Source organism: Bos indicus, chromosome 18 (genome assembly GCF_029378745.1).
Source record: "Bos indicus isolate NIAB-ARS_2022 breed Sahiwal x Tharparkar chromosome 18, NIAB-ARS_B.indTharparkar_mat_pri_1.0, whole genome shotgun sequence".
Classification (NCBI taxonomy): domain Eukaryota; kingdom Metazoa; phylum Chordata; class Mammalia; order Artiodactyla; family Bovidae; genus Bos; species Bos indicus.
This window is the reverse complement of record NC_091777.1, coordinates 25,945,090-25,964,737: the sequence shown is the minus strand read 5'-3', so window position 1 is coordinate 25,964,737 and position 19,648 is coordinate 25,945,090. Positions and strand designations below refer to the sequence as shown.

General features: G+C 51.8%; 1 protein-coding gene across 3 annotated transcripts; it reads right to left on the bottom strand.

Annotated features, from left to right (window-relative positions):
- Positions 1 to 702: 702 nt before the first annotated feature.
- Positions 703 to 13,013, bottom strand: CX3CL1 (C-X3-C motif chemokine ligand 1). Of its 3 annotated transcripts, none has more exons than XM_019978845.2 (3): positions 12,687 to 13,013; positions 6,186 to 6,310; positions 703 to 3,908 (listed from the first exon to the last, which is right to left on the bottom strand). In XM_019978845.2, exons 2-3 carry the CDS (start codon positions 6,203 to 6,205, stop codon positions 2,723 to 2,725), a joined length of 1,206 nt encoding a protein of 401 aa, XP_019834404.1. In that variant the 5' UTR covers positions 6,206 to 6,310; positions 12,687 to 13,013; the 3' UTR covers positions 703 to 2,722. The 3 variants fall into 3 exon arrangements, with proteins under 3 accessions (XP_019834404.1, XP_019834403.1, XP_019834405.1); XM_019978844.2 differs by having other exon boundaries at positions 6,190 to 6,310; positions 12,687 to 13,008; XM_019978846.2 differs by lacking the exon at positions 6,186 to 6,310.
- Between the last annotated feature and the right edge of the window lie 6,635 nt (positions 13,014 to 19,648).

The following is a 19,648-nucleotide window of genomic DNA, read 5'->3' as shown; positions in this document are numbered from 1 at the left end:
GAGTCACACCTCTGAGTACCCAAGTCCCTTGAGAAGTAATCCTTCTTTGATCTTTATCTGGACCAGCAGTGAGTTGAGGCTGTAAAGAGGAAAATGTGGCCCAGTTTGCTCCCGTGGGTCACTAGATCCCTAATGGTGATACCAAGGCCCTCAAGATGGTTGTTTAGAGGCCTGCACAGTGGGAGGGGGCAGGGTGGGGGACTTCATAAGGGAATATAATTCCTGCCAGGGATGGAAGCTGCTGGAAATCTCTCACCTGGTTTTTTAAAATCTTTAAAAAAAAATTTAAATTTCTTATAGTGAAGTATAGTTATTAACAATGTTGTGTTAGTTTCAGGTGTAGAGTGAAGTCTCACCTGATTTTATGCATGCCCAGTGTCACATACCTGGGCAGAGCAGAACTAGGCTAGAGGCTCAGCCGTCCTCACCCCTGTTCCCAGGGCCCCTTCTCCTGCTGCCCCTCTGCCCCAGGGGTCTCCAATGCTTCCACAGAGAGTCTTTTGTTTATTTTGGCCACACCGCCCTGCAGCACGCGGACCCCAGGGCCAGGGATCGAACCAGTATCATCTGCAGTGGAAGCACAGAGTCATATCCACTGGTGTGCCGGAGAAGTCCCACTTCCCCAGACAGTCTTGGCTCCTCCTTTGTTCCATCTTCCCAGAGGCCTCGGTTGCTGAGTCTGACCCAGGAAAAACAACTATATTGCACACTCAAGACTTTTAAGTTTTATTAGTAAAATACAAAATGACACAGACGTTGGCGATAGGGTTGGAAAAGCAAAAGCATCAACCAACTCCTTCCAAAGCCCTCCCCAAATTGTCTTTGTTCCTGTCCTTCTCAAGAGGACCTCACAAAGTCTGTGGAAGGGGTAACTGTTGTCCCCAGCCGCATTATCACAGGTGGGAGCCCCATCACTTGGGCCCCATCCCTTGAAGGTTCCCCATCAAGAAGAACCCCAAAAGTGCATTCAGATCTGCTGTCTTCCTCTCTGAGTGGTCAGAGTGCCCCCAACCCAAGCCAGACCCTCACGGGCATGGAGGAGGGCCAGGCAGACAGGGAAAGCTGGCTTCCCTCTCTCTGTGGACCAGAGCCGCATGTGCACTCTCTCAGCATCTGTCTGCAAAGGAGCATGCCACCTGTACATGGAAGAGCCTGGCCCATGGGAGGCTCCTCTGGTGGGGCGCAAAGAACACCTTCAGAGACAGCCAGAGGGAGGTGGGGAGCTGCCACCAGAGACCCTGAGGGGGTGGGACTTGCAGGTCTGGCTCTGATGGTGGGGTGCTGGCCAGTCCAGGAAGCCTTCAGCCCCACCCAGGCCTGCCTGAGTCTTCAGTGCCTAAAAGGGAACCTCTGACGTCATGTCCACAACTTCCCCTCCCCTGCCCATCTCTCCCCACAGGACAGAGTCCCTTTCAGAAATAAACATGGGAACCTCAGGTTTCCATGGTGGATTCTGATATCATGGAAAACATCATGGAAATGCCTGGCCCTGCCTGTGGTGGGGGTGAAGGGGAGGCAGGAAGAGCTCAGAATACAGAGGACAGTGTTTTCAAGGAGTGAGAGGTGGAAGAGGAAGCCAGGCTGCGGGAAAGAAAGAGAAAGCGCTGGACCTGGGTCCCTCATGAAGGAGTGGAGGAGGAAGGGGTGTGGCTACTGCCTGCAGCTGCTCCCTGGCTCCTTTCTTGGAGCCTGCAGGCCTCTGCTCCTCCCACAGCCTGTCACTTGTGACCTGGTAGGCTGTCACAAGTCGCCGGGGGGCGGGGGGTGGGGGTGGGGGCTGGACCTCCTGGTCACAGCATCCATGGATATGCCTGTCTCATCGATGCTTGAGAGCATCTCTACTGTGAAGGTTGAGAAGCTGCACCCAGGGTCTGCAGAAAGGGGTCTCTGGATCAACTAGTGATGCCTGACAGGGATAGAGATTATTGCCACATATCTACCATCCCTCTTCCCTTTCACAGATGAGACACCAGAGTGATGAATGTCTTGATGGACTGGTGAGGGCCTGGGACTAAACTCCCAGCCTTTACATTTATAGTCAATGTTCCTTCACAGATGCGGAGGTCGGGGGTGGGGGGTGAGGGGTGGTGAGAGTGGAATCCAAGCCAGCAGATTACTTCATCTCTCATTCCCAAAATGCCTGCCCAAGGGCAGAACCTTCAATGGGAGCAGTCCCGGGAAACACCACACTAACCTCATGCAAGAAAAGACAGGTCCCCTCCTGGGGCATGGGGTCTGTACAGGGGACATGGAAAACTAGCACCGCAGGTGGCCGGGGTGGCTGGCGACCGCAGCGGGACCAAGAGACGCGATGAGGTCTGAGGGAGTGGGCAGGAGAGGCCTGACCTGAGGCTCATTTGTAAGATGGAATGTCCATGGTAACACAGGGGGAGTGGGTCAAAGGGGCTGGGCGTTCAGTAAATAATTGTTCATGGGGGCTGGCATGGTGTCTAAGGGACCCTCTAACCAGCCAACAGCAGAGGGACATTTTTTGTCCTGGGACATTGGAGTGAGCTGGGGAGGCCACCTGTTCTGTCCACAGTAGGTCACAAATGGTCAAGGGTGGCCCCCAGGAGCTGGGAGAAGACCCACCCAGATGACCTTGCCTCCTTGCTCCAATCATCCCAGCTTGGGCCAGACCCTTGGGTGAGGGTGAGTGTGAGGATGGGGGACCCCGGGCCGCTGAGTTGAATGACTGGACAGACGCAGGCAGGAGGGGAGCTCACACTGGCACCAGGACGTACGAGTTACTGCCACAGCTCCGGGGGACATAGCAGATCCCTTCCACCACATCCCCCACCATCTTGTGAGGGCAGCTCTGCAGTCTCTGGTAGGCAAACATGGCCACCCCCAGGCAGAAGAGGAGACCGAGGAAGGCCAACAGCCCTACGGCCTGCCTTCGCGTGGCCACCTGGGAGTCGGGGACAGACGTCATAAGGATGCCCAGACTCCGGGGGCCTGCGGTGGTGAGAATGGGTTCCTTGGCCTTGGGGAGCTCCTCAGTCTCAGGGCCCCAGCTGCCCGAGGCCAGTGCATCCATGCTGGGGGTCCCTTCAGAGGCTACAGTGACCTCGAAGATGCTGGACACCGTGGCCGACCCCAGGAAGGCATCCGTGTGAGCTGAAGAGGGACTCATTTCTTTGGACCCTAGAGAGTTCTTTGAAGAGTCCTGTACCTTGATTCCCACAGTTAGGCTTCCAGGCCCACTGCTGTCCTCTAAGACAGCGTAGGAAAGAGTCGGGGCCTGGGTGGAGGGGTCCGGGGTGGAGGGGACCAGGGAGGGGAGGGTCTGGGTGGAGAGGGTCTTGGTGGGGAGGGTCTGGGTGGAGGAGGCCTGGGTGGAGGGGGCCTGGGTGGAGGGGACTGGGGTGGGGAGAGTCTGGGTGGAGGGGACTGGGGTGGGGAGGGTCTGGGTGGAGGGGGCCTGGGTGGAGGGGACTGGGGTGGGGAGGGTCTGGGTGGAGGGGACCAGGGTGGAGGTGGCCTCAGAGGCTTTCCCCTCAGTCCAGAGGCCTGCCTCAGGTTGGTCGGCAGCAGAACTCTGCCAAGACGTGGCGGTGGTGAAGGCAGCCTCGTTGAAAAGCTCAATTTTCTGAGTCCCTCCATCTGGAGCTTTTGAAGTGGAGGAGGACCTGGTCCCCATGGAACCAGCCACTCCTGGCGAAGTCCCCAAGGCACTCTCTGCCCCCAGACTACTGCTTTCGCCCGTGAAGTTCACCTCTGAGGCAGCAGACCGGTACATCTCCCTGGCGCCCAGGGTGGTCCTGGGCTTGCCCTCACTGGTTTGCCTCTCAAATGTGCCACTCTTTTGAGACACAGAAGCCTTGTGGTCTAGGTGCTTCATGGCTTTCTGGACCCATTCCTCCTTTGGGTCAGCACAGAATGATTTACCCTTCACAGTCTTCAGGCTGCAAGGAAGGAAGACAAGAGAGCCAGTGATGCTTAGATGCCACGTGGAGTAGGAGCATCACACAAAATCTCTGCAGGTGAGCTGACCTGGCTGGAAATCAAGTCCCCACCACTTACTAGCTGTGGCAGCTCAGCTCACAGAACTTCTGTGTTCTCACCTGAGAACTGGAAAGAGAGTCCTGTCTTCTGCAGGGTGACCAACCATCCCAGAAAAACTGGGACTGAAGGGGTCTTTTTGTGACAATTCCAGCAAACCAGGACAAGTTGGTCACCTGCTTCTGTGTTATTGTAAAAAATGAAAAGGATGTGAAGCACCTGGTTCAGAGTGTGTGCATGAAAACTCAGTCGCTCAGCCGTGTCCAGCTCTGTGCAGCCCCATGGACTGATATGCACCAGGCTCCTCTGTCCATGGAATTTCCCAGGCAAGCATACTGGAGTGGGTTGCCATTTCCTACTCCAGGGGATCTTCCTGACCAGAAAGACAATAAAAATGTAAGTCATAACGTCATGAACGTGAAGATGGGGGCTCTTCGCTGTGAGTTTTATGATTGGGAGATATCCCAGGTGTTCTCTGCCATGAGGTGTGTGACTGGCAAGCTTGGTGGTGGAAAAGACTCAATGTCATAACCTCCTCTTCCTCCTCTCCTTCAGTTGAAGGCTGCCCTCTGGACCTCTCTCCTCTCCTAGAGTGTATCCTCAGGCTACAAGGGCCCCTAGGGTGCTACAACTCTCTATATGGTGGCCCTGATGGGGCCCTGAAAGTGAAATGTGAGTGAAAGTGTTAGATGCTCAGTCATGTCTGACTCTTTGCGACCCCATGCACTGTAGCCCACCAGGCTCCTCTGTCCATGGAATTCTCCAGGGAAGAATACTGGGGTAGGTTCCATTCCTTTCTCCAGGGGATCTTCCCAACCCAGGGATCAAACCCAGGTCTCCTGGATTGCAGGCAGATTCTTTACCATCTGAGCCATCAGGGAAGCTCAAAGAATACTGGAGTCGGTGGTCATTCCTTCCTTCAGGACCCTGAGTTCCATCCAAATCTTGAGCTTCCTTTGAAGCCTGCATGTGGCTTAGTACCAAGACTACAGCTCAGAACTGGCTGGGACCCCTGCTCCACACCCTGGCCTGTGCTGGAAATTTTGTCTGGTTAAACTTCATACCCTTTCTGCAAGATGGCTACTATATACATCCCCATTTTACAGATTAGAAAACTGAGGCTTAGAGGGGTAATAAAAATGTGCCTGTCTCCAATATGCTAAGAAGCCAGAGAGGTCCAGAAAGCGAGCATGACCCTGAAGGACCCACAGGCACAGTGCTGTCCCAGTGCTGTCATCCCCTCTCTGGAGCATCCCACTTCCCCTTCGCCTACAAAAGAGAAGCAAACATATAGGGTAGCGTGGGGGAAGTGAGGTTTGACAGATGAGCAGAGAGGTCAGGCTGTAGCACACTTGCCCTCTTAGTAATCACTGGGAGGAAGTACAATTTTCTTTAGCTGGGCTAAAGAAAGCCTGCTTTAGCTTGGGAAACAGGCTTCGAACAGGCTGTTTCCTGTTGCCAGGAGTCAGGGTCTGGCTGAGACTGCTTTAGGACCCAAAGGTCAGTCCTGGGGAAAGGCCTGAGGGCTGGGCGACTGGGCAGTACCCAAGAGGGACCCCAAATGAGCAAGCAGCCAAGATGGCCAGGAGTCCTAACACCCACAGGTGAAGCCGGCTTGGCTTGACCCCTCCTGGAAGTCTGAAGTCTGGGAAGGATTCTGTTTCCTTATCTGTTCAATGGTGATTATAACCTTGGCCTCTATTATTGTTAGCAGCTTCCAGGCACACTGCCAAGAGCTTTCATTCTCCTCAAAACTACCCATTTTAACAGATAAGGAAACCAGAGCCCAGAGGGTAGATAAGATCACAGGGGCCACCCAGACTGTAAGCGGTAAAGGCATTATTCACACCAGATCTGCTGGCGTCTAGAGCCTGCACTTTCAGAACACCATGCTTTTCCTCTCCCATGAAACCCAGCAGGTTCCAGTGCTGCATAAAACACCCTTTGGCCCAGTAGGAATTACCACCCCGGATGGCTTCTCCAGGCTATTCAGGAATGTCACGGCTCATGTTTGCTCAGGGCACGGATATTAAGGTCAGCGAGGAGGCCAGCAGGTCAGGAGCAAGAGGAACACTTGCCGAAAGCCCTTGGCCAGGAGCCCAGTTTGGGGTGACAGGATGTGGACATGGATTAGCAGAGACCAGGGGCTGAAAGGAATACAGAGGCTGAGAGGGCAGTACCTACATGACAGCTCCATCATTGCAGGACTCCCGATTTCGTTGGTAGCCGACTAGACGAGACTCGGGAATCTTCTGGGTCATTTTGTTGCAGAAGAGGTTACACTTGTTCACACCGTGTTGCTGCCCTAACCCCACAGAGGCCCCCAGTCAGCGGGACTGTCTGTGGACATCTGGCTTCCCAGCCCCATGCCAGCTTGTCCCAGACGCACCCTCCTAGCCAGAACCAATGCCCCACACCCTTGACCTCAGCCCTCTGTCCCCGGCCAAACTTCTCTAGGCCTCAGTTTCCCTACCTGTAAAATAGGGACAGCAGTAGAATCTACTTCACAGGTTTGTTGTAAGGATGGAGGAAAATGAATTCTTATAAAGCTCTTATTGTCTGGCACATCTTATTTAATTTTAAAATTCAGTTGCTGGAGTGGGTTCACCAGGGGAGAGGAGTGTGAAACTGACAAGGATCTACCTGAGGTTACACAGTCAGCAAGTGACAGAACAGGCTCTCCTGCCAGGCCTGGCTCCCGGCCCATCTGGACCCGTAACCCTGCCATTCCCCGCACCGTGCTCTTACTCTAGTAAGTCACCTGCTCAACTCTCACCCCGTCGCATCGGGATCCCATCCCTCCATCTCAGCCTGATCCATTTCCGCAGCCTCTGAGACACCCCTAGATCTCTGTCCATTCACATCCCATGTGTATTCCCTGTATACATCACGGTCACCGGCAACTACCGTAATGACACATATATATGCCCAACAACAACAACAAAAAACCACATAAAGGCATACATGCCACCAGGCCGAAGTAGCAGGTAACAAAAAATTTAAATATAAAACGATAACCACCTTCTAAGCAGCGTGCTGAGTAGACAATCCTTTGTTCTGCCGTTAAGAGTCAGGATGAGGGTTTCCCTGGTGGCTCAGTGGTAAAGAATCCACCTGCCAAAGCAGGAGTCACGGGTTCAATCCCTGATCTGGAAAGATCCCAGATACTGTGGAGCAACTAAGCCCGTGCAGTAAAACTATTGAGCCTATGCTCTATAGCTGGGGAGCCACAACTACAGAGTCTGAGTGCCCTCTGGCCTGTGCTCAGCGACAAGAGAAGCCACCGAAATGAGAAGCCTGAGCACCATAACGAGAGAGTAGCCCCTGATAGCCTCAACTAGAGAAAGCAGAGTGCAGCAAAGAAGACCCAGCACAGCCAAAAAGTGAATACAGAAATAAATAGTCTATAAAAAGAGCCAGGATGAATTGGGAAGCAGCTCCTGAGAGGAACCAAATGGGCCATTTGGATTCCCAAGACAAGCTGGGGCAGCAGGAGTAGGGAGGAGGGATAGAAATGGGGTTGTGCATGGGGTGAGGGCAGAATGGGATAGGCGGGGCCTTAAGATGGCTGGGTCCCACGTGGAGCCAGACAGAAAGCCCAGGACAGAATGACGGTGACTCAACAGACAGCTGAGAACCCAGATATTTTATATAAACATTCAATGTGGTTTGCACTGCATCTCTACCTTCCCCTAAAATCTCCAGCAAAATCTACTCTGCTTGGTATAAGTTCAAGAGGGGCAGGCCAAAAAATGAAGAGCTTGAGTTTCCGATCAGAGTCAAGGTCATTTGCAGCCAAAGCAAGACCTCAGAGGATTTTGAAAAATCTAGAGGTTAGGACTTCCAGGGCAGTGGAGCCGAAAGAACAAACTTATTTTATTTCTGCAGAGCTTGGGAGGTCCCCAGTGATCCCCGGGGTTCCACCAGAACACACATTGCTCTTGCACAAATACTTAATGCACGAGGACACAGAAACCAAATATGCTCTGCCTTCCCAAATACAGGCATGCACGCACACCTTCTAAAATCTGCCGCCTCTTCTCTCATCACACCCCCTGCCTCAGCCCACCCTGCCTTGTGGGGAGTAGGGGGAGTCAGGGCTTGCAAGGTCAGGGCCAGGCCATCAGGGGGCATCACTAGTAGCCCCCCGAGGTGGGCAGGGGGGCTCCCCGCAGCTGGTCCCTGAATCACCAGCTGCCCTTTCTCTCTGAGGAACCAGGATATGAAAGTTTCCTTGCCTTGTCACCCTACTTTCCCCACAGCAGGACCTCAAAATGACTCAGCAGCAGCCTCCCCCGGTCCTGCTGAGCAGAGTCAAGAGTCAGTCCTCTGGACTGGAGTGGCAGGTGACTTCCGGGGGGAATCCCCAGAAAAATGGTGCCTCTGATGACCTGGAGCCAGGGGGAGGCTGCCCAGTGGGCAGGAGGGACAAACTAGGGAAGCTCAGTGCCCTCTTCTGACTCTGCATCCACTATGCCCACTTCTAGGGCTTAATGAGCCACAAAGGCAGCCTGTCTCACAGTCCCCACCGTCTGCCATGGTGCCTGATGGCCTTGGCCAGGTTCTCTTCTCGCTTTTGCCTGGGAAGGTGGTGTAACTAACCAAGCGGGCTTTCCTTCTAGGAACTGAAGTTTTCTTTTCTGTAACTGGGGATAATGTCTCAACCAGCCAGTCGTCTATTAACTCTCGTGTGAATGCAGGAGGACAGGGACCTTGAATGTCTTGGTGTCACAGTGTTTCTCATCATCAAGCTTAAGGTGGATATAAATATTCATTGAATGAAATAATGTCTCAGTCTACTTACCCCTCCAGCCACCTGCCTACCTGTCTATCCATCCATCCATTTATCTGCCCCCTCTTGTCAATCTGCTACCCATTCCCTGCCACCCACCTGGCTACCTCCCACCCAGCCCTACTCACTCCAGTCCATCAATCTACCCGTGCCCCACTCACCTACCTACCACCTGTCCACCTAGGCACCCTCCACCCCCTTCATCTACCCATCCCTCCATCTCTCTCCAGCCCACTCACATATCCTTCATCCATCCATCCACTCCCTGATTTGGCCAACATCTGTTTGAGTTACTTTTGAGTATCTACAAAGACCCAGGCCCTCTTGTCCTTAACTCTGAACTCCTTCTCCCAGAGGTGCTGATGCTGAGCTCGGAGAGAGTACCTCAATCCCAATAAATGCTATCAGATCACCGTGTTCACTTGGTCAACCAACAAATGCTGACTTGCCTCTGACCAGGCCCTGTGAGGAGCAGAGGGATGAAGAAGGCCCATCTCAGCCTCAGAAGTCTCTCAACCTGGTGGACGGCTAAGAGAGAACCACAGAGTATCAGAACTTTCCTTAGTAGACCACCTGTGGTGTATTGGACACTAGGCTCAGCCCACACACATCTGTTGTCATTAATTCCTGCAAAAAGATTACTTTTATCCTCATTTTAAAGATGTGGAAGCTGAGAATCAGAGAGCTTTAATGACTTGCCCAAGGCCACACAGCTGGCAGATGTGGCAGGTCAGGTTTTCCTCCCAGCCCTTAAGACAATCCACTATTCTGCTGCTGCTGCTAAGTCGCATCAGTCGTGTCCGACTCTGTGCAACCCCATAGACGGCAGCCCACCAGGCTCCCCCATCCCTGGGATTCTCCAGGCAAGAACACTGGAGTGGGTTGCCATTTCCTTCTCCAATATCCACTATTCTAGGCTGCCTTAAACGCCAAGAAAAAACACCATGTTCCAGAACAGACCTCAGAGAAGCTGCGGTTTACATGAGGGAGAGACCACCTGCAACTGCAAGTGATCATGGAGGTTTCTTGGAGGAAGTGTACATTAGGCTGGAGCTCAAGGACTGTTCGGAGGGTTATAGGCAGGAAAAGATGGGAATGTTCTGGGTCTCTGGGAGAGCTTGAGCCATTGCTCAGCTGTGTGTCTCAGACGAGTCACTCAGGTTCTCAGAGCCTCCCATCCCTATAAAATGGATGTGATAATAACTGCTTCATGGGATGGTTATGAGAATAAAGCTTTTAAAATATCTGGACCCTTAGAGCAGAGTTTTCTCAACAGCAAATACCACTGACATTTTGGACCACGTGATTCTTTGTTGGGGAGGCTGTTCCATGTACTGTAGGATGCTTGGCATCACCCGTGGCCTCGATGCACTAGGTGCCTGAGTACCTCCCAACCAAAACGTAACAACCAAAAATGTGGCCAGAAATTGCCAAATGTCTCCTTGGGGGCCAACTCCAGCAGTGAGGACCACTGCCCTGGAGATACCCACATGATTCTTTCCCCTGCCCCACTCAATGCCCCCTTCTCCCCTGACTCCCTACATAAAATCTCAACATCTTCCACACCACCCTTCGATCCCTGTTTTTTTTTTTTAATCACAGCATTTTTTTTTTCCTTCTAACAGACCAAATCCTTTACTAATTCATTTTGAGTATTACCTGTCTTTTCCAGTTGATATTCAGCAACCCCAAGAGCTGGGATCACTGGCAATTTTATTCACTGATGTGGCCTCAGCACCTAGAATTGTACCTGGCACATAGTAGGGGCTTATCTACCAAATGAATCAACAAAATGCACAAGGAAGCCACTTTGTACATGTAAAATCCCAACCAACAGGAAATAGAGGAATTTTTAATTTAGATTCGACCCAGGCCTGGATCTGACACTCTCAATTTATCCTCCTCTGCCTTTCCCACCCACCCCTACTGCTTAATCAGGGGGGGCAGATGACAGCAGCTTAATTCAGTTTTTTTCTTTCCCTCTTTCTTGTCAGAGCTTGAGTGGGAGTGAATGCGTCAGTGCTCAGGGAGGAAAATTCTCTGTTCTGACTTGTATCTGCAGGTTTGTTATATAAAGCAGAGGCGCCTCCTGCCTGACACAGCCCCGCAAACCCACATTTGGGAACTGACGCAGCCACCCTGCACCAGCCAGGGCGGTAGCCACAAAGTCCCCAGCTCCCCCTCTCTCTCTGCCTCTCCGGCTTGTGGTCCAGTCCCTAAGTCCTATAGGGGCTCCCAGGGGGTGTCTCTGAGCCACACATGTCAGCATGGCTAAGAATTTTCAAGATGAACCTAGCCACATGCCCAGTTGTAAAACGGGAGAGACGGAGCCTCAGAAAGGTCAGAATAATGGGAATATCTCCCAGAAAAACCAGTGGCCAAGATTAGGGTGGGCCCCTGATGGTTTTGAAGCCTCAGGCTGCCGGATAGAGCTTCCAGAGTGCCCCCCACCCAGGATCCCTCCTCCATCCTAGCAGAGAAGAAACCCACCCCCCAACCCAGCTTAGTAGAAGCGATCCTCCTCTTTCTCCCACTTGCTAAGTGTCCTCAGCCTCACCACGCACATATAGGCAATAGCTATATTTAAAGGTGCAGCAGCTGGGACCAAAGAAGGCAATACTGTACTCAGGGTCACAGCTATGGCCAAGCAACCTCCTCCACCTGACTCCTCATCTTCCAGTCCTCACTGTCCCCATACACCTCAGGGCTCAGAAGTTCAAGCCCAGGAAGCAGGAAGGTCAGCAGCACTTGGCCAGCACCATCTCCACTCACCTGCTCTCTGCCCCACCAGTGGCTTTTCCCCAAACAGAGGGACTTGGGGGACAGTGCGCTCCATAGAGGTGTCCTGGAAACCAGAGACTGGTGCTCATTTTCCCAGACTGGCTGTGTGCCCTAAGGCAGCCTCCCGCCCTCTCTGAGCCTCAATCTGCCAGATGGCCTGGGTATTACCAGAGGATAGGGCTGGCTCAAATAGCTCTTGAAGGCAGTGTGATCCACAGAAGCGGGCGCGTGCATCCACGCTCCCTCCTGCACCCACTCTTACCCTCTCCTGTCGTACTTGCTGGCTGTGCATCTTCAGGTCAGTTTCTCAACCTCTTTGGGCCTCCATCTTACTCATGTTGGGTGGGATCGATACATCATACCCTCCCAGGTCCCGGGCTCCAGAAAGCAAGTGACTGGAGGTGAAAACATTTTCTAAACTGTGCTTTGGAGGAGAAAGACAGTACCCTGAGGGGGGAGGTGGGGTGGGGACAGACATGGGCAGAGGGATTGAGGGCTAGACCAGAGGCACAGTGATGAGCCCAATTCATGAGCTGCAATGACCTTGACCTCCACTGGTCCTGGGTCCCTTCTCCTGGAGAGGCCTCGAAATTGGGCAGGAGAAAGTCCCAACTGTGGCCTGGGCTGGGGCCAAGCCGAGACTATGGGAATCAGGACCGAGGGTTACATATTAACCCCGGAAAGGGAGATGAGCCCACGGTCTCCCAGGGCTCCATCCGAGTGCCCACCGAGAGGCTCCTCAGGCTTCCCACTACCCCCACTCTCCCGGCACCCCACACCTGGATCGTCTGCTGCCCACACCACCTCCCTGCACTGCCAAGTGGTCACCACCTTGCTCACTGGGCCAGGCAGGGACAGTCTCTGGTTAGAGTAAATTTTTCCAGCCCATGGGCAGACCACACAACCAGAGAGGTGTCAAGCCGCATCCCCCACCTACCCCCGCACCCAGCTCCTACCTCCCCCACCCGGCATATATGTCAAGAAGGGGCGGCCAGGGATCTCAGCCTTACCCGGGAAGGCTCTGGGGGTCCTGTTGTCAGGCTTGAGGGGCAGAAGTGGGGCTAAGGGTTCCCCTTACCCGGCTCATGGCTGAGTCCACCCCACTTACCGGCTAGCAGCGCAACCAAATGGCAGAGGACAGCCAAGCAGAGCGGCCGCGAGAGAGGCGGAAGACCCATGGCCGGGGCGGGTGGGGGTCCAGGCAGGCAGCAGGGGCCCTTGTCGAAGCTCAGCGCTGGTCCCCTGGCCGCCTGTGCTCTGCTGCGATTTATAATGGGGCTCCTCTGCCTCCGCCTCCGCCTCCAGCCCCCGCAGGCAGCAGGCAGGCGGTGGGAGGGGAGAGGAAGGGAGCGTGTGCAGCAACTGGATTCCTCAGGATGTTGCCAAGGAACCGAGCGAGCAGCTCCCTGGCTCTGGGTGAGCGGCTCGTGGTGGGGGGACTGGGCTGGCTCCGCATATGGGGACCTGCCTGGGAGGCTGGACCCGGCCTGTTAGGGTTCAAAGGGCTTCCTCTCCTCCCATCTGCTGAGGCTGCCTTCCTACTGGGAGCTGGCACATGTCCTAGGGTCTGAGCTGGGGCCCTAGCTCCTAAGTGGGCTGAAAACAAAAGGACAGAGGACTGGAGAGTGCCGGCGGCAGGCAGGCAAGCCAGGAGGACTCTGGGGTCCCGCCGTCTGGGGTCTGATAAACTCTCCCCTGGTCTGGGAGGGAGCTCTCCGATGCCAGGAAGGACCTCTAACCCTTAACCTCTCAACGCCCCAGCACCTGGGGGACCTTGTTCATCAAGGTGTTCCCCGAGGCCAGCATGGAACCTGGCAAACAGTAGGGGCTCAATACAGCAAAAGCTTGCGGAAAGAAAGCGCCAGCCCCACTTCACAGGGCAGGTGGGGAAACTGAAGCCCTGAGAGGGGGCCAAGTCACAGAGAGCATCAGAGAGGGGAACCCACCTCCCCCGCCACAGAGAAGAGCAGGCAGGCCCAGGGGGCGGGTGGTTCAGGAAGCGGCAAAGAGCCCGGCCTCCCCACCTCCATCCCCACTACCTCTCCTTTCCTCTTTTGCTCTTTCCTCATCTCCTCCCTCCCATCACCCACTCGCCTGCTGTGAGCCCAGGGGAAACACATGGCTGTCACCCCTGGTAACTTGGGGCCCCTCGGGCAGTCCTGAACTCAGCAGCATGCCCTGAAAGATCCCTGCCCCTCGTGAGGCCTCCGTTCTCCCATCTGTTCAAGGAGGGAGTTGGGTCGATCACTGAGGAGGGGGCTTCCCAGCTCCAACTTCCCAGGCTTTCTCTCTGTCAGAGGCCGTGACAAGAGGTAAAGGCACGACTAGCCATTAGCTCCCACCAAACTGGTCTCAGAGCTTGCCGGTGTGAATGGGCGCTGCACAGCAGCTTTCGAGGCTGCCTTCCCCACAGGCAGTGGCAATAATCCCCAAGACTCCAGGAGACTCTAGCAGGAGCCCAGTCAGTCTGGGGCAGGAGTTAACCGTGAACCCACTCTCATCGAGGCGACTCTGGGCTGCCAGCCAGAGCAAAGCCAGTCTGCCTGTGAGCTACGGCTGCAGGCTATGGAGCCAGTTGGTCTAGGTGGGGCTGGGCAGAGGGGTCATAGGTCCCGGGGCACCTCTCTTTTACCCTAAAGCTGTCTGGGGTATGGAGCTAGAAGGCTGGACCCTCCTTGACAGGGAGGGGCATCCCTGGCACTGGTCAATGTCTACTCAAGCTCAGAGAATCTGTCCAGCCCATGCAGACATGAAGTTGTAACCTTCACATCCCTCAGTGTATAGCTGGGGAAATTGAGGCCCAAAGAGGGACAAGAAGTGATACAAACTGATGTCCCAGGCTCTTTCTGTTCTGCCCATGATGAGAAGTGGGGGGGCAGGGGGTGGCGCGGAGGAAGGGGAGGAGGAACAGGGAGGGGCCAGGGAAGGGGAGGAGGACATTGTTTAGTTGCTAAGTCCTCTCTGACTGTTTGTGACCTTATGGACTAGCCCGCCAGGCTCCTCTGCCCATGGGATTTGCCAGGCAAGAATACTGGAGTGGGTTGCCATTTCCTCCTCCAGGGGATTTTCCCGACCCAGGGACTGAACCCATGTCTCCTGCATTGGCAGGTGGATTCTTTACCACTGAGCCACTGGGAAAACCCAGAAAGAGGAGGAGGGGGAAAGAAAGGAAGAGGGGAAGGGGAGAGGGGTGAGGGGAGAGGCAAGTCCTGGGAAACCCCACATTTCATAAAGGACAAGAACCAGGTTGGACCAAATATTTGGGGTTAGAGACCCTTGTTCTCTTGGCCCCATACTATGCTCCAAATAAGGATTTAGAAAGCAAGGACTTTGGGGTCAGATGATCCTGGTTCTGGCACTATCTCTATGCTGTCTCGGACAGCTACCCTGCCTCTCTGATTTCACACTTACTCTGAGATGGGCAGTGTTTTAAGTGCTTTCTATGACTAATTCAGCAAATTATGGCACCAAACCCAGGTGTAAGCAAGATGCCATTATCGTGGTCCATTTTATGGATGGGGAAATTGAGGCATGCCAAAGTTAAGGTATTTTCTGAGTATCACCATCCCAGAAGTGGGAAGCCTGGATGTGCCCCAGCCAGCTAACTCTGGAGTCTGAGGTCCTGACTCCAGATTACACTTTTCCCTCCACCCCCACGGCGAGGACTGCTGTGGGAATTGAGTTTGTGCCCTTTAGGTACCGGTTCAGAGTCTGGCATGGAACAGGTATCAAAACACAGAGACAGCACTGCTTTTCTTTGTCCAGCCCTTGGGAATGTCCCCTGTCCTCTTCTGGCCCAGCTTTTGCTCCCACAAATTTGGAATGGTCACCCCACCTGTCTCATCCGGGTGTTAAGAACTGAGTTTAGATTCAATTCAGACACAGTAGCCAGGATTTTAGGTTGGTGGGACCTGAGACAAACATGACTCAACCACGTATGAGGGGTATCACCTTGGGCAAGTGATTTAACTGCTCTGAGCCTCAGCTTCCCCATCTGTAAAATGGGATGCTAATAGCCCCCTCACCGAATCACTCACTCCCTGGGGAGTTCACAAATCTAAGGACTTTCACGGTGCCTGACACACAGGAACCATTGGTGCTTGTAATTCAACCCTGATGTGTGCCTGGCACTGTGGTGGACAGGGAGGGGCAGGTGGGGCAGGAGGGGAGGTAGGAAAATAAGTCAAAGTTTTTGCCCTAAGGAGCCCCAGTTCAGTAGTAGAAAGAAGATGCGAGTCCTATCAGAGATTCGAAGGCTGCGGGTCTTGGGGAGAGAGAGAAGCCTTTGTTCTTGTCTGGGAATCAACGAAGGTAGGAATGAGAGACATTTCAGCCAGAAAGTGGGCAGAATTTTGCTTGTCTTTTACATTATTGTTTTGAAAAATTTGTAAACAATAAAAAAGGGATGAAAGAAAAAGCTTTCCTGCGTTTTTCCATATTTGATTCATCTTTCTTCTTTTTGCCAAGCCATCTCAAAGTGGTTGCCTGATACTTTGCCTCTGAATTCTTCAGCATGTACTCCACTATATAAGGACATTGTCTTACATGAACAGGATACTATTATTGCACTTAGCAAAACTAACGATTCTTATATCTCTTATGACATTTAGTTAATATTCAAATTTCTCCAATTGTCCTGAAATGTATTTTAAGTTTCTTCTCCTGTCTTCCCTCTTTCTCTCTTTCTTCCTTCATATCTATCTATCGACTATTGAGCCATGGTCCCATTTAGGTTCATGCATTGCTTATGGTTGTTTCTATTAATCCTACATTAGACTTCTTTTACATCTTTCATGATTGAATTCCTGAAGAGTCAAGACCACTGTCTCGCTTACTGTTTTTCTCACTGTGTGTTGTCTCTGAGGAAGGAATGGGCAGGAAGTCTGCTGTTAAACACTTTGAAGCTAGAGTGAGAAAAGAGGATGCTATTCAGGGAAAAAAGGAAGCTGGGAATCTTCTGAGCTGAAGAATCACCAGAGCAGCACTGGGTAGCAGGAAAGAGGGTTTTTGCAGGGTCAGTGGGATGGTAGGGAGAGAGGTATTCTCATCTATATTCTGCAGACCCAATGGTGGCTGGGACCCACTATGGATGCCCCAAAGAACAGGGAGGCTGCATCACTGTTGTGGAACATCGGGGATTCTCCCAGCATCGGAAGCAGGACAGAAACAAGTGGGGAATGGGGTGGGGAGCCCAGGGCACGCCTGTGGGACCCCAGGATGGTAGGAGGAATGTGGTGGCCAGTGAGCTGTCTCTCCAGGTCCCCCTGGGGGCCGCACTCCCTGCCCTAGCCAGCCCCACCCAGCTCACCTTTTCTGACCTCTAAAGAGGGCAACACACATGCTCCAGATATTTCCCTCTATCTGTGCACATGCCTGGCCACCCCCTCTTTTTATTGTGGTAAAATAAACATCACTTTGCCAACAAAGGTCCATCTAGTCAAAGCTATGGTTTTTTCAGTAGTCATATACAAATGTGAGAGTTGAACCATAAAGAAGGCTGAGCACTGAAGAATTGATACTTTCGAATTGTGGTTCTAGAGAAGACTCTTGAGAGTCCCTTAGACTACAAGGATATAAAACCAGTTCGTTCTAAAGGAAATCAACCCTGAATAGTCATTGGAAGGACTCATGCTGAAGCTCCAATACTTTGGCCACCTGACGCAAAGAACCTACTCATTGGAAAAGACCCTGATTCTGGGAAAGACTGAGGGCAGGAGGAGAAGGGAATGAGATGAGATGGTTAGATGGCATTACTGACTATTACATTCATTGGGACATGAATCTGAGCAAACTCCAGGAGATGATGAGGGACAGGGAAGCCTGGCGTGCTGTAGTCCATGGGGTCGCAAAGAATTGGATTGGACTTAGCGAACAACCACATATATCACTTAAAAAATTAACATTTTAACCATTTCTAAGTGTTCAGTTCAGTGGCATGAAGTATATTCACATTGCTGTGTACCCATCAGCACAATCTATCTCCAGAATTTTCTCATCTTGCAAAACTGCAAGTTTGGACCCAGTGAACAATAACTCCCATTTCCTCCTGCCACTGCTCCTAGCAACCACCAATCTGCTTTCTGTGTCTAGGAGTCTGACTCCCTGAGGAATCAGACAGTACCTGTCTTCTTGTGACTGCCTTCTTTTGCTTTCAAAGTTCATCCATATTGTAGCAGGTGTCAAAATTTCCTTCCTTTTAAGGCTGAATCATATTCCACTGTAGGTTTAGACAATATTCTGCTTATGCATTCATCCATCGATGGGTGCTTGGGTTGTTTCCACCTTCTGGCTATTTCAGAAAATACTGAAGTGAGTAATGGGTGTATGAATATCTGTTCCTGTCCCTGCTTTCAATTCTTGTCTGTGGATGCCCAGAGTGGGATTTCTGGATCATATGGTAGTTCTATGTTTAATTTTTTTTTGAGAAACAGCCATAGTGTTTTCTTCAGCGACTGTACCACCTTACACTCCCATCACCAATGCACAAAGGTTCCGATTTCCCTACACCCTCACCAACCTTGCTTTTTCATAATATCCATGTTAATGAATCTGAAGTGGTATCTCATTGTGGTTTTGATTTGCATTTCCCTAAATGGTTAGTGATGTTAAGCACCTTTTCCTGTCGCTGAGGAGGAATAAAAATTTCCTCTACACATCTAGGTTCTTCTGCCCAGTCTAAGAATTAAATTGACATGAAACAGATTAACAGGAGAAAATCAAACAAGAGTTTAATAACATTGTATTCACAGGGGAGACCATGGAAAACTGAGTAACTTGCCAAGAGAGCTGAAGCCCTCATATTAAATACCATCTTCAGCTGATGACAAGAGAATGTTGGGGGTAGCAATTTGAGACTTCAAAGAGGAGGAAGACAATTCACAGGGAGGAAGAAAAAGCGCAAATGTTTGGTAAATAAACGCTTGCTGCATCATGCAGAAACAATGAGACACAGACTGGATGTTGATCTCTAGACCTTCCTCAATTTCCCCGACCATACTTAGCTCCATATTCTTTGCAGATAGCTCTAGTAATAGTTCTATTCCTGTCACAGGTTCTTTATCTAAAATCTTTCAGGCAGTCAAGGGGGCAGTAACCAAAAAATTTCCCAGGTCTTCTGTTTCTTAAAAATAATCAGCCTAAGATTTCCCTGGTGGCTCAGTAGATGGGAATTCACCTGCCAATGCAGGAGACACAGATTCGATCCCTGGTCGGAGAAGATTCCACGTGCTGCGGAACAACTAAGCCAGTGTACCACAACTACCACGCCTGCGTCTTGCAACCGCTGCAGCCTGAGAATTCTAAGCTGTGCGCTGCAACTACTGAAGCCCTGGCAACCTAGAGCCCATGCGTCACAAGAAAAGCCACCTCGATGGGAAGCCCACGCATCGCAGCTGGAAAGTAGACACAGCTTCCACAACTAGAAAAAGCCAGTGCAAAGCAACGAAGACCCAGAGCAGCCAAAAATAAAGTAAATAAATCAGCCTATAGGGTATAAAGAATGAATTATATTTTCCAATGAGGTTATGTTATGAGACCATGAAATGTAATGCTCTAGAATTCTTTGAAAAAAAAAATTTCTGTTAAAGGTCAGAGGATATATTAAAGTTGCTATAGGCAAAATATATTAATGATGTATAGTATTTAAATGAATGTTAATACGAAAGATAGAGGCAGTTCTTTACTTTTGTAGATTTGCATATTAGTTCAGTTCAGTCACTCAGGAATGTTCAACTCTTTGCTACCCCATGGACCACAGCACACCAGGCTTCCTTGTCCATCACCAACTCCTGGAAATTGCTCATCCTCATGTTCATCGAGTCAGTGATGCCATCCAACCATCTCATCCTCTGCCAACCCCTTCTCCTCCTGCCCCCAATCTTTACCAGCATCCAGGTCTTTTCTAATGAGTCAGTTCTTCACATCAGGTGGCCAAAGTATTGGACCAGTTTCAGCATCAGTCCTTCCAGTGAATATTCAGGACTAATTTCCTTTAGGATTGAATGATTTGATCTCCTTGCAGTCCAAGGGACTCTCACGAGTCTTCTCCAACACCACAGTTCAAAAGCATCA

What these genes read in the sequence shown, in the direction of transcription:
- CX3CL1 (XM_019978844.2), bottom strand. Translation starts at nt 12,756, where the DNA reads ATGGGTCTTCCGCCTCTCTCGCGGCCGCTCTGCTTGGCTGTCCTCTGC. An exon ending in TTTGGTTGCGCTGCTAGCCG is followed by an intron (nt 6,311 to 12,686) that starts GTAAGTGGGGTG and finishes CTGTGGGGTTAG; the next exon opens with GGCAGCAACACGGTGTGAAC. An exon ending in TGCAATGATGGAGCTGTCAT is followed by an intron (nt 3,909 to 6,189) that starts GTAGGTACTGCC and finishes CCTTCCTTGCAG; the next exon opens with CCTGAAGACTGTGAAGGGTA.